The sequence below is a fragment of the Prionailurus viverrinus genome, chromosome B4 (genome assembly GCF_022837055.1).
Source record: "Prionailurus viverrinus isolate Anna chromosome B4, UM_Priviv_1.0, whole genome shotgun sequence".
Taxonomy (NCBI): Eukaryota; Metazoa; Chordata; class Mammalia; order Carnivora; family Felidae; genus Prionailurus; species Prionailurus viverrinus.
In genome coordinates, this window is record NC_062567.1 from 139,390,944 (window position 1) to 139,403,451 (window position 12,508).

Genomic DNA, 12,508 nt, shown 5'->3' on the forward strand with positions numbered 1-12,508 from the left:
GTCCTTTGTCCAATGTCTGAAAATAGTTGCTCCCTATATTTTGTTCAGTTTTCTGGGGTTTCCTACCCACCCCCTTTGGAAGGAAGGAAAGTCTGATAGCAGTTATTCCATAATGGCTGGAAGCCATTTAAAAAATAATAAATAATTCTTTAAAAATCATAAATAATTGTTGAATGTTATAAAATTCACATCTGTTGAGATGCTTATGCAAATTTCCTCTTAGTCCATGAATGTGGTGGGTTACCATTGGAAGTGAAAGTGAGATACTGAACCATCCTTGGATTTCTGGGATCAGAATGCATTTACAAATATAAACTGTTGAGTTTCATTATCTAGTATTTTGTTGGGAATTTTGTATATATGCTTGTAAGTGAAATAGACATATAATTCATTAATTTTCTTGAGCTAGTCTTACATGTTGTAGTTTCTTTTCTTTAAAACAATTTTTTTAATGTTTATTTATTTTTGAGAGAGACAGAGACAGAATGCGAGTGGGTTGGGGCAGAGAGAGAGGGAGGCACAGAATCCGAAGCAGGCTCCAGGCTCCGAGCTGTCAGCACAGAGCCCAACGTGGGTCTTGAACTCACGAGCTGTGAGATCGTGACCTGAGCCGAAGTCAGGCGCTCAACCAACTGAGCCACTCAGGCGCCCCTATAGTTTCTTTTCATAAAATGAATGCAAATGTAATATGGCAAGCTAGATTCCTAAATAGAACTTCCTGATGAAAATGTTTTGGACTTTTTTTTTTTTTTTGAGATATAGAGAGAAAGAGAGAGCATGCGAAAACAGGAGGGGGGCAGAGGGAGACAAAGAGAGAATCTTAAGCAGCCTCCACGCCCAGTGTGGAGCCCAACGCAGGGCTCAATCTCACAACCATGAGATTGTGACTGGACCTGAAATCAAGAGTCAGATGCTTAACCAACTGAGCCACCCAGGTGCCCCATAAAATGAAGGATAAACCAAAAAATAACAAGTATCGGCAAGGATTCGGAGAAAAAGGAATCCTCATGCATTATTGGTAAGAATGCAAACTGGTACAGCCACTGTGAAAACAGTATGGAGGTTCCTCAAAAAATTAAAAATAGAAATACCGTATGATCCAGTAATTAATACTGGGTATTTACCCAAAGAAAACAAACACCATTTCAAAAAGATATATGCACCCATATGTTTATTGCAGCATTATCTAGAATAGCCAAGATATGGAAGCAGCCAATGTCCAATGATAGAAGAATGGATATATACACACATATGTTTTATACACACATACATATAGAATATATATACACACATACACATACACATATAATGGATTATTACTCAGCAATGAAAAAGAATGAGATCTTGCCATTTGCGACTACATGGATGGACTTTAGAGGGTGTTACTCTAAGTCAAGTAAGTCAAACAGAGAAAGACACATACCATATGATTTCACTTATATGTGGAATCTAAAAAACAAAACAAACAAAAAGCAGAAACAGACCCATAAATACAGAGAACAAACTGATGGGGTGGGGGGTGGGCAGAATGGGTGAAGGGGAGTGAGAGACACAGGCTTCCAGTTATGGGATAAATGGGAATGTAAGGGAATACAAGGTAGAGCATAGGGAATACAGTCAGTGGTCTTGTAACAGCATTGTGTGATGACAGATGGTGAGCAGAGCATAATGCATAGACTTGTCCAATCTCTATGTTGTACACCTGAAACTAACGTAACATTATGTGTCAACTATACTTCAGTGAAAGAATGTAGGACAAACTGTTTTCTTAAAAAGTGTTTTCAAAAGTCATTGATGATCTAATAAGAAAATAAGGGACGAAGTAAGAAGGGAGGCCAGAGGGGCAGTGGAGCACAGCATACTGTGTTTGATCAGAGCCATTTGATGAACAGAGAGAATTTGATTGGGGTTTTATAGCCTATGCTATGAATAAATAGTTAAATAGTGTCCTCCCCCACAGTGCATACCCACCCAGAACCTCAGAATGTGACCGTATTGGGGTACCTGGTTGGCTCAGTCAGTGGAGTGTGCAACTCTTGATCTTAAGGTCATGAGTTCAAGCCTCACCTTGGGCATGGAGCCTACCTAAAAAAAAAGTGCCCTTATTTATAAATAGTGTCTTTGCAGATAAAATTAGTTAAAATAAAGTCACACTGGATTAGGGTGGGTCCTAATCCGATTACTGGTATCCTTATAATAAGAGAGAAATTTGGGCACCTGGGTGGCTCAAGTCATTAGGTATCTGACTTTGGCTCAGGTCATGATCTCACAGTTTGTGAGCTCGTGCCCTGCTTCAGGTGAGTTCGGGCTGCACTTCTGGTGAGCCCCGTTTCTCTCTCTCTTTCTCTCCTTCTGTCTCTCTGTCCATGCTCACTTGTGTCCCCCCCTCAATCAACAATTTTTTTTTTTAATAGAGACTAATTTTAAAAATAGGGATATTTGGACACAGACACAAAAACCTAGGAGAGAAGCTCATGGGACAATGTAGGCAGAGACTGGAGGGATGCATTTATGAACCAAGGAGCTGGAAACCACCAGAAGCTGGGAAGAGGCAAGGGAGAACCCTCTCCTAGAGCCTTTGGAGAGAGTCTCGCCCTGCTGACATGTTGACTTGGGGCTTCTAGCCTCCAGAAATACGAGAGAACAAATTTTTGTTGTTGAAGCCACCAACTTTGTGGTACTTTTTAATGGCAGCCCTAGAAAATGAATATGTACCCTTTGAAACGCAGAAGACAGAGACAAATCAGAGTCTGTTAAGGAGGAGAATTTAATAAGAAACCAATCCTCTGCAAACCTTGGACTTCAAAGAGTTAAACCCTCAGTATTAGGGTGAATTAGAGAAATATTCTGTCCTTCGGGGAGTGCAAAGAAAATTATTTCAAATTTGGGGTGAAGTGAAGTGTGTGTGTGTGTGTGTGTGTGTGTGTGTGTGTGTGTGTATGCAAGAGAGAGACAGAGATGCTGAAAACTTAGAAGAGGAAGCTGGCCCTCATGTAGGTTGGCAGTTCAAGTTCATATGGTCAGGGTGATACAAGAACCCTTCGATGGGACATTGAATATAGAGTGACCTCAGGTTGCTAATGCTTATAGGTGCCTGGTAGACAAAATACAAACTCTCCCTGGTGGTTTCTACCTCCTCCTAGGCCACAGAGTTTCCCACGAATGCAATCCCAAGGCTAATGGGCATCCCTAAGTTAAAAAAAAAAAAAGGTGATGAATGATAATGAGGGATCATGAGAACAAACCAGCAGTAACCACAGACAGTACGCTTCAGGTAATGGAATTATCAAATGTGTTACAAAAGGCCTATGTTCAATATCATTTAAGTAATAAATGGTAAGGCTGAAAATACGTGTGGAAACTGAGAAACTAAGAAGAATAATCAAACTTTCTGAAAAGAAGTTCCAGACGGAAGTTCTAAAATGAAAGTTTTAATTTAGTTTATGTTTCACTTGAATTTTAACTTCAAATAAATGTAAAACTCAGTGCGCAGCTTGAATAACAGCAAATAATAAACAACTGAAGAGTGAATGCATGAACTAAGAGATAAATGAGAATCAATTATCCTGGATATTGCCTGGAAGATGTACAGGCATTAAGAGCCACAGAGGCTAGAATGAGAAGGTCCACGGGGTCTGAGTGGGGCCCCCGGTGAGAAAGAGGAAATGGGGGAGGAGATATATCAAGGACACATTGGCTGTGAACTTTCTAAACTGAGGAAACTATATGGAGAAATCCATGTGGTTAAGAGGCTCAGGGGGAGCCTGGGTGGCTCAGTTGGTTAAGCGTCCGACTGTTGATCTTGGCTCAGGTCATGATCTCACGGTTGATGAGTTCGAGCCCCATGTTGGGCTCTGAGCTGACAGCCTGGAGCCTGCTTAGGATTCTCTGTCTCCCTCTCTCTGCCCCTCCCCCTCTAACTCTCTCTGCTTCTCTCTCTCTCTCTCAAAAATAAATAAACATTAAAAAAAGGTTAGTAAACCTCAGGCCGAAAAAAACAGAAAAACAAATGGACACCTAGATCCACTGTATTGAAACTTCAGAAACCCAAAGACAAAGGAGAAAGTCCTAAATGAAGCTGGAGAGGAAAGAGAAATGGTCTTCAAGAGAATGGGGGACTGAGAAATGTGACTTCTTGCAGCAACAAGGCAATTCAGAAGACAGCAGAATGATACCTTTGAGATGTTGGTGGCAACAAATTACCTGACCTAGATTTCTGTATCCAGTAAAATGATTTTTGGGGAGTTAGGGCAAAATAAAGAATTTCCTAGACAAATGGAGAGTTTACTGCACAGAGCTCCCAATTAAAAAAAATGCTAAATATTGTATGTCAGGCAAAAGGAAAGGGTATCACAGGAAGGTCTGAGGTGCAAGTAAGGAAGAATACATAAAGAGGTAAACATTTGGGTAAATCTAAGTAAACATTGACTCTTTAAAGCAAAAATAACAATTCCAGGGCACGTGGGTGGCTCAGTCAGTTAAGCATCTGACTTCGGCTCAGGTCATGACCTCACAGCTGGTGGGTTTGAGACCCGCATCAGGCTCTGTGCTGACAGCTCAGAGCCTGGAGTCTGCTTCAGATCCTGTGTCTCCCTCTCTCTCTGCCTCTCCCCTGCTTGTGCTCTGTCTCTGTCTCTGTCTTTCTCAAAAATAAATAAACATTAAAAAAACTTTTTAGGGGTACCTGGGTGGCTCAGTCCGTTAAGCGTCCGACTTCGGCTCAGGTCATGATCTCATGGTCTGTGAGTTCCAGCCCCGCATCGGGCTCTGTGCTGACAGTTCAGAGCCTGGAGCCTGCTTCGGATTCTGTGTCTCCCTCTCTATCTGCCCCTCCCCTGCTCATGCTCTTTCTCTGTCTCAAAAATAAGTAAAAACACTAAAAAGAAAAAAAAAACCTTTTTAAAGCAAAAATAACAATTCCTTGTGTGTCTCTAAAAGGAAAATTAAAATGTACAATGAAATTTAATTGGGACTGCAGCGAATCCAGTTAGAGTCTTCTAGGATCTTTATGCTGTTCAGGAAGAGGATAGAAACATCCATTAACTTTAGGCTTTGTTAAGAGTAAACTGGGTGTCATAAGTAAAAGGGTGCCTTAGATCAGATTCTTTCAAAAATAAGGGCTGGGACAAGGGTTCAGGGGCGAGTAGCTTATTTGGAGGTACAGGAAATGAAGGTGACAGGGTGGGAGGAGGAGGCAGGGAAGAGAAAAAGGGGCATCATGCCAGTGGCCTGGTCCTTGTTATCTAACCTGTAGTCTGTGCTGCAAGATTGATAAAGGCAATTTTTGTCAACCAAATAAGGTAATTATGCTGGAATTTCTAGGGTAACAAGTTTGTGAGTGGAAGAGGCCTTGTACATCTCCACTCTGGGCCTCCCACAACCTTTCAGGACCTCTCCCTGGTCAGGCTGACCACTGTCTAGTTTGTCTTTGGGAAGGACAGGGGAAACTTGAGAAGCCATTCTCACCAAATATTCCCCAGCCTGATATTTCCTGGAGTGCTTTGCTGGGGTAGTCCCTTTGCACTCATCACAACAAATGGGAAGGTCTCTGAGATTCATGTTGTCAAGGCTCCAGTATAGTCCCATGTGGGACAATGATACTGCTCAAGTGTGAAGACTCATGTGAAAACGTACAGTCCTCTTCTGTATTCAATTTTTATGTAACTGTCTTTGGGTGTCCTACTCTGTATGAAGAAATGTTTTAAGACATTGAGATTTCAGAGATTGTTGCTATTTCCTAAGAGTAACAATCCCTTAAAAAACTTCAACTCTGATTTATTGTCATGACCATTTTCCTTATTGGTAGAAATCTGTTTTCTGAAAGGCATAACTGTTTGTGAGATTCCTTTCTTAAACCATAAAGGATATTCTTTTACTGTCTTTTTCTTGAAGGCATAACAATATCTGTAAACCCCATGACTTTGGATTCCTTGTTTATTCCTAGATTTTGCTTGTTTGCTGATGGAAATGATCCAGAAGAGAAGGAGACATTGATGGTGCAAGAGAGAAGAGCTTGAATGGCAATGAGAACAATGAGAGGGTCACCATACTGGAGATCTGTGGCTTTAGAACATGGCCCCCAATTCCTTGACACTCCTCCTACTGCCTACTGAGAGGTGGGTCTATGACCTCTCTCTTGAATCTGGAGGGTCTTGGGACTACTTTGACCAATAGGTATGAAAGTCATATAGCAGAAGTGATGCCATATGACTTTCAAAGCTATATCATAAAAGGCCATGCAGCTTCTGCCTGGCCCTCCTAGGATACTCACTCTGGAGGAAGCCAGCCATCTCGTAAAAAGTCCAGTTACCCTGAGACTATACCATGCCAGAGAGGCCAGGTGTAGGTGCTGGTTGACAGCCCCAGCTGAGCTCTCAGTCAACAGTCAATATCAACTGCCAGCCTTGTGAGTGAGCCATCTTGGACATCCAGGCCAGCTGATCTCTGACAGTAACCACACCACACCAAAAGCCCCAGACAAGGACTTTTAAATCCCAAATTTATGACTGCAAAACTGTAAGCAGAATAAAATGCTTTTAAAAAAATCAACTTAGTGATAATTTTCTACACAGCAATAGTAATTGAAACAGGCTTCTTATTGGGTCAAAGAATTGTGGGTGTCATTGTGATAATAGTAAGAAAGCAAGAAAAGTAGGAGGCGTTGGTCAGAGAACTGGATGCCTAAAATCAAAATTCAGGAGGTGGTGGGGCGCCTGGTGGCTCAGTCGGTTAAGCGTCTGACTTCAGCTCAGGTCATGATCTCGCGGTCTGTGGGTTCGGGCCCCACGCTGGGCTCTGTGCTGACAGCTCAGAGCCTGCAGCCTGCAGCCTGCTTTGGATTCTGTGTCTCCCTCTCTCTCTGCCCCTCCCCCACTCACATTCTGTCTCTCTCTCTCTCTCTCAAAAATAAATAAACATTAAAAAAAATTCAGGAGGTGGTGAAGTTATTGGTTATGACAGCATTCCCCATAAAGTGTGGCTCTTAAGCTTTTCATCCTTTTTATAGATTTCTGTTCATAGTTTCAGCCATTGGCATTTTTGCTTTTTTTGTGTGTGGGACTTCTATGGTATATGAACAGAATAAAAGCAGATTAGTTTGCACTTATTTTCTAATCTATGAGAAAATTGTCAGGAAACGTCCTCTGATTTTTTAGAATTGATCTGTGCTGAGGATTGCTGAAACTGTGTTGCTATTTCAATTTTCCCACATAAGTCCAGTCAATTTGGTGTTTTGTAGTAACTGTCCATACCATTAGCGGACCATAGAGCAAACCGAATTATTAAAGTGGTGGAGTTGTTTAAGGGAAGGAAAAGGAGTCTGGAAGACACTGACAATGGGTGGTTAGGAAGGCAAGAGGAAAACCAATAGTGCATGGGACCCACAGGCTGAGGGAAGAAAGAACTTCAAGGAGCGATTGATCAGCTCTCTCTCTGGATCTGTTATTTCATCCATACAAGGATGCTATGAGGATCACATGAGGTGACGTGTAGATTTGAAGAAATGTAGGAGATGTAAGGAGCATAAACCCCTTCAGGAGACTTTGCCTTTTCATATCAATGTATCTCTGAGATGGAAAGAGCAGAGTCCTGAGGGTTTGGGAGGAAACGGGTCCCAGGGTGAGGAGCAGGGAGAGAAGGAATATTGAATGATCATGATTGGGATCTGGGTCCATGCCTAGAGCTTTACATGTGTTATCTCACGTGATCCTCATAGCATCAGTGTATAGATGAAGAAACTGGGGTCTGTAGGATTGAGTAACTTTCCCATGTTCAGAGAATTGATGGCAAGATAAAGATTAGTACCACAATCTCTCAGACTCTAAGGCTGGTGACCTTCCATTTGTGCTCTGGGGGCAAATGGAAGACTTCACAGGTAAAATTAGGAGTGGGAGCCCCAACTTCATGACCTTTATACTCCTGGAATCCGCAGGTGTATCATCTGATAAGAGGGAGGGAAGTAAGTGGAGAGGCTTGAAGAGGATTGTAGGAGTGATAATTTGAGACGGAATTTAGACATATAAGGATTCAAAGTTGGTGCAATTCCAGGCAGAAGTAAATCCTGAGGCTCTTTATGGGAGAGGTTGCTAGAGTTGAAAGAGTTGAAGACTGTTGACTGATCAGAAGTCAAGGAACTGTCTTACCATGGTGTTGTTGGATGGACCATTTATGTGGATGTCTAGTTTCACGACAAGACAGGATTGAAAGGAAGTCTGGGAAGTTGGGGTAAAAACTCTGTGAATTCTAGGGAGTGATCTGGAGTTTTGTGGGGGAAAGTCATGGAGTTGTTAATATGTCCAGACTCCTTGAACCTCAGAAATGAGGAATGTTCTTAGTGCTCCTAAAATTGAAAAGACAGCATGGAGACAAGGACTTAATGTCCCATTTATGGACTGGTGAAGTCCATAAGCCCTCTCATTCATTCATTTGCTCACTCACACATTTCCTGAGCATGTGCTGTGTTCCAGGCACTGGAGGTTCAAAGAAGAACCTCTTTGGAGGTTCAAAGAGAGATAAGATAGTGTCTCTGCTCTCCTGTAGTTCTCATTCATTAGGGAGGATGACATAAACTATTAAGTACCATTCTTAGAAAAATACCATAATTGAGACGAAATGTAAATTGTGATTAGGCACAAAAGCAGGCACAGTCTGCCCTTGGCCATAGGTCTTTCCCAAAGAATGATGTTGCCCTTCCCAACTTGCAAGAGCTCCTTCTGCCTTGTGGTTTCCAGGCATTAATCATTCAAGAGCCACATCCTTCCCACAGAAATAATTTAGACAAAGAAATGTCAGCGCACATAATTTCCATCAAGGGGGGAAAAGGATACTTTCATGGCACTCTTGTTGAAACTCCAGCTTCCTTCTTTAGCCAAGTCTTCTCCACAATGTCTCCCTAAACTGCCCCTCCAACCTGTCTGTGTCAACTGTACTCATAACACTGATCTGCCCTCCCCCTGCCCCAATACCTGCTGACCCTGACCTAATCTAACTCTTTGAGCTCCATTTCAACCATCGCTCTCCCCACACAGCTCCGTAACAAGCCAGAACACGTCAGTATCCTGAACAATGCCAATCACATAGTTGGTGCTCAAGAAATAGTTTTTCTAGTTGAATGAACATAGCCTCAGGGTTATCACCCAATTCCCAGCAGTACCTCGGTCCAGTCTGCGTAGTCTGTACTGTGTCCTGAAAGTTCCGTGTTAGTCTCAATCAAGCATCCTGTGTGATTAACCTCGAATCCAGCCAGCTCAGCATCCCTGGTCAGATGTCTCTGTCCAGCACCGATCAGCAAGATTTGGGAGAGCAGCTCCTTCAGCTGTGATCAGCTCCCGTCAGGGAAATAGCTCCTCCAGCCCAGTCAGCACGTTTTAGGGAGAAATCTCCGGCGGCCCAATCAGCACCCTTTGTGGGACAGCTCCAACCAGCCCTGATCAGCACCCAGAGGCGGACAGCTCCCTCAGCCCCTTAGGACCCGCAGCCAGCCCAGCCTCGGTCTCCATCCCCTCAGACCCAGGCTTGGGACCCCAACTCTTCTGATTCCTCGGGACGTCAGCTCAGCTCCGGGGCGGCACCCGCCCCTCCACGAGCCCCCACAATCCAATCCCACGGTTAACCAGAGGTCTGTGGACCCAGACAGCTGCCTTCCTCCACTTTCCCACCGTAGGGTTCTCATTTAAGGGTCTCACTCTGTCTCTCCCCACCCGCAGACCCTCCTGTACATATACCTAACCCTCATCCCCGCCAATCCGCTTCTCACCTGCTCCCCCCACCCCGAGAAAAACCCCAAACCCGATCGCTCCCGAACCAGAGCCTCTCAGTCAAACCATCTTCTCTCCTCCAACCAGCTTCCCCGCCGTCCCCCTCCCTCCCTCCTCTGTCCCCTCCCTCCTCTCCCGGATCCTCCCTCCCCTCCTCCCCTCCCCCTGCGGCGCTGCCGCTCGCCTGCCGCGGTGTCCTGGCAGGGTGTCGAGGTGTGTCGGCGGGCGGGGTGTCGCAGGGCGTGTCACGAGGTGACTCGGGGAGGGCTGAGGACCGAGGGAGGGAGCGACGAAGGGCGTGCGGGGCCGTCGCTCCGCGCACCCCTCCCCCCGCCGCAGTCGGCAGGCCTTTCCCCGGAGAAGATGGCGGATCGGGCGGAGATGTTTTCTCTTTCCACCTTTCACTCGCTGTCGCCGCCAGGCTGCAGGTACGCACTCTGGCGCCCCGGGCCTCGGCAGGCCCTTATCTTCCTGCAGCCCCCGCCCCGACCCATCCCCAGCCTCCTCCGACCCGGGCCTGCCACCCCACCCCCATCGCCTTTGGGGACCCAAGCCCCAGTCCCCTGTCTGGTCCTAAGGCCTCTGACTCCTGTACATCATCCTCCTTCCCTTCAGGGTCTATTTTTGTCCTCCCCTCCTCCCCCTTCTCCAAGGCCTAATGCCCCTACCCCCATATCCCGCTAGGACCCTGTGCCGCACCCAGCTGGGGCAGCTGACCCCTCAAGGGTGGAGGACCTGGGTTGAGCCTTTGAGGGGCAGCCTGTCTGGGCAGGATGCTGAGCCGCCCTCTGTGCTTGGCAGTGTCCTTTTGGCCTTGCTGGGCCTCTCTTTGCTGAAGGCCTGTCTTGGCCTGTAAAGCTCCCGGAGGGAGAGAGTTGAAATCAAGCCTGGAGCCCTGGGGGAAGGGACTGAGGTGGGGAGAAGGTTGGACCTTTGGGTGTAGACCTGCCTTAGGCAGAATGGGAGACAAAGTGGCTAGACTCTGCTCTCAGAGCAGGCCCACCTGAACGCACCCCCCCCTTCTGCTGCTGCAGCTTCAGCTCCCCCTTCCCCCCCTTCCCCCACTCTGCTCAGACTGACTCCCCTGGGGCTGAAGCTGTGACCCAGAGGGGCCTGTAGCCTGGAGGAGAGAGGAGGAGGGGGTGGGGAGGATTGGGGGGACAGATGGCTCTTCTGGACTGGTCATGGCTCAGATTGTGGAGGATCCACTGAAGAGCAGAGCTTGGGGTTCAAGGTGATGGCAGGATGTGGATCTGAGAATTGGGGTTTCTGGAGACCATGGGGCCTAGCAGCTGGGGGTTCCTCCTTAGGACCAGCCTCCAGACAGGGAGGGAGTCCAGGGGTGGTGGCTCCCTCAGGAGCCCTGTCCTTGCTCTCTGACCCTGGTCCCCTCCCCAGGCCCCCCCAGGACATAAGCCTGGAAGAATTTGACGATGAGGACCTGTCTGAGATCACCGATGACTGTGGCCTGGGCCTCAGCTATGACTCGGACCACTGCGAGAAGGTGGGAAATGGGCTGGGGTCATGGAACCCTGTTAAGGGAGAACTTCACTTCGGATCTGTTTAATGCTCACTTGGAGTTTTAGGGTGGGTCTGCGCTCAGCCTTGAAATAGAAATCCTTTGACTCCCCCCTCCCTTTTGGCCTCCTGGTCCAGGGTCTTCCTTGATATCAAACCTCTCTTTTCTCAGACTCTATGCCCTCCACAGAGGGCTGTCCCTAGCATTCCTCCCCTGGCCCTGTCCCTGGGCTAGCCTGGGGGAGGGGAGGTGTGCCTATGGTTTGGGTGCCTTCTGTCTTCAGACTACTTTCTAGGAAGATCTAACCCCTTCCAGCTGCCATCTCCTTCCTAACCCTATCCCCATCTCTCAAGCTTCCATCTATCTGCCCTACGTCTCCACCCCAATCTTTTCTCCTCCCCATCTCCTCCTTCTTCTCTTCTCCCTCCCTTTCTCCACGTTTTTGTTTTTACTCACTCTAGAACATTTCTGAGGAACTGCCATGTGGCAAGTGCTGGGGGCTTCCAGGTGTGTGGAAGGAGAATGGGACCAGTGTGGCCCTTGCCCTTGGGAGCTTCTAACTCAGTAGGGGAGAAAGTCATAAGAGGCAATGGCTGGCTGCCTGAGTATCAAGGACTGGGCTCCTAGGTGCACTGAGGGGGAAGGGAACTCAACAGAGACTGAAGCCATTAGGGAGATTTTCTGGTGGAAATGGCACACAACCTTGCCCTTAGGGACGACTAGCTGGGGTTGGGCAGGTGAGGGAAGTAGGGAGTGGAGGAAAGTGATTAACTGTGTCAAAGGCCCTGAGGTGGGTGCAAGCTTGGTTTATCCTGGGCTGTCTTCATGCATTCCGCTTAGCATCCACAGGCTAAGTCTTGTTTTCGGTGTAGGGTACACAATATGGACATGGCCCTGCTCTGGTGAGGCTTGCAGCTTGCTGGGGGTGTAGAGTAATTGTGAGTTGTGTCAAAGTGCTATGAAGGCAGGAGTGCTGGTGTCAAATGTGACGAGGTTTGGGAGCAACATGAGGATGGCAGGTGGGTTGCAGCCGCTCTGAGAATTTCTGTCCCTTAAGCTTAAGAGTCTGGGCTCTTAGCAAGAACTGAAGGGATCCTTTTGTATCTTATGCAGGTTGAAAAACAAACAAATAAACAACCGATCAGTTGATGGGGAGCAGAGTGAACTGGAGTCTTCTCTCCCTTAACTTTCAGTTTTCTGCTTTCCCCTTTCCTGGCACCTGGAACCCCCAGTC

General features: G+C 46.6%; 1 protein-coding gene across 2 annotated transcripts in view; it reads left to right on the forward strand.

Annotated features, from left to right (window-relative positions):
• The window catches only part of MAPK8IP2 (mitogen-activated protein kinase 8 interacting protein 2), a 29,627-nt gene that overhangs the window by 9,420 nt on the left and 7,699 nt on the right, over positions 1–12,508 (forward strand). Inside the window, exons 1-2 of one of the 2 annotated variants that reach the window (XM_047866640.1) lie at positions 9,997–10,183; positions 11,154–11,259. The exons of the other annotated variant lie outside the window; for it this stretch is intronic. Coding sequence (XP_047722596.1) covers positions 10,119–10,183; positions 11,154–11,259 — 171 coding nt within the window. The 5' untranslated portion in view covers positions 9,997–10,118. Of the gene's footprint in view, positions 1–9,996; positions 10,184–11,153; positions 11,260–12,508 lie in introns of those variants that run through there. 2 annotated transcript variants of the gene reach the window in all.